General features: G+C 36.0%; 1 protein-coding gene across 1 annotated transcript in view; it reads left to right on the top strand.

Moving 5' to 3' along the window:
- LOC109396021 (solute carrier family 35 member F5-like) overlaps nucleotides 1–1,116 on the top strand; it is a 47,648-nt gene that overhangs the window by 23,528 nt on the left and 23,004 nt on the right. Inside the window, 1 exon segment of the mRNA XM_019667539.1 lies at nucleotides 470–626. Within this exon segment, the coding sequence (XP_019523084.1) occupies nucleotides 470–626 (157 nt within the window).

Genomic DNA, 1,116 nt, shown 5'->3' on the forward strand with positions numbered 1-1,116 from the left:
TATTAAATTAGCTAAAATAGAAGACAGGTAGAATGGAAATGTAGCAGAATAGGAAGAGGATGCCTTGTGGCAGATGAGACTTCAATAGGGCCTTGAAGATGGTAGTGAAATCTGTGCAAAGTGATACGTGGTGGTGGGGAGAACAATACAAGCAGCAGCTTTGTGAGGGAAAGAAGCCTTTGTGTCTGTGTCAGGTGGAGAAATTGTTTATGGAAGGGAAAAATAGGAACTTTGGATTTCAAAATTAAAAAACAAAGCACTAATGATATGAGTTTTAGTATTATAACATTGTGTAAGTGGTTAGATCATTGATGGGAATGTTTTTGCATTTTTTTGTTTCTATTTTATACTCCTTCCTATACTCCTGGAGGACAAGGATGGAGGGGGCTATACTTTATCTTTTTTTCATATTTGCATACTCATTTCTTGAAATGGGATCTGACGCATTGTTAGATTTTAAATGTGTGAGTTGAATAAGTTCATGAGCATGTGCTTTTAAATCATTATGTTGATTTTTACAGGTTCCATTTGGTCTCTCGTTGGAGCCATGTTCTATGCTGTCTATATTGTTATGATTAAGAGAAAGGTAGACAGAGAAGATAAGTTGGATATCCCAATGTTCTTTGGTAAGAATATGCTTCACTGGTTGAGACTATTTACTCAGAATGATTAACTTAGGGTTTTGTTCTTGTTTTTTTGGAGGTAATAGGGAAGCCTTTTCTCCCCCCTTCCATGTGATTCTCTAAGACCATCAGATTTTAAAGATTACAAAGTTCAATCTCAGTGTTTTTCTCTTGCCTTGTCTTGCATAATTATGCACCTATGAGGAAATGCCCATTCCCTCAATGTGAGGTAAAGAACGAAGTTCCTCTTAACTCCTTTTCACATTAATGTCTTCAGCCTGTGAATCAGATGAATCAGATGTTTTCTTCATTGATACGACAGAATTCTGCTGTTAAAAGCACGTGAGAGTATACCTGTTGTAGTATACACTTCATCATTTTTGAATTGTTGGAAGCATAGGATGGGGGAAACTGCCCCAAAATGATATGTAAAATACTGTTCTAGTCTATGTACTTATTTTCATTAAAAATTGTGGGCCATTTAAAGGCTTTG

This window comes from Hipposideros armiger, unplaced genomic scaffold (assembly GCF_001890085.2).
Source record: "Hipposideros armiger isolate ML-2016 unplaced genomic scaffold, ASM189008v1 scaffold_500, whole genome shotgun sequence".
In the NCBI taxonomy this organism is placed as follows: Eukaryota; Metazoa; Chordata; class Mammalia; order Chiroptera; family Hipposideridae; genus Hipposideros; species Hipposideros armiger.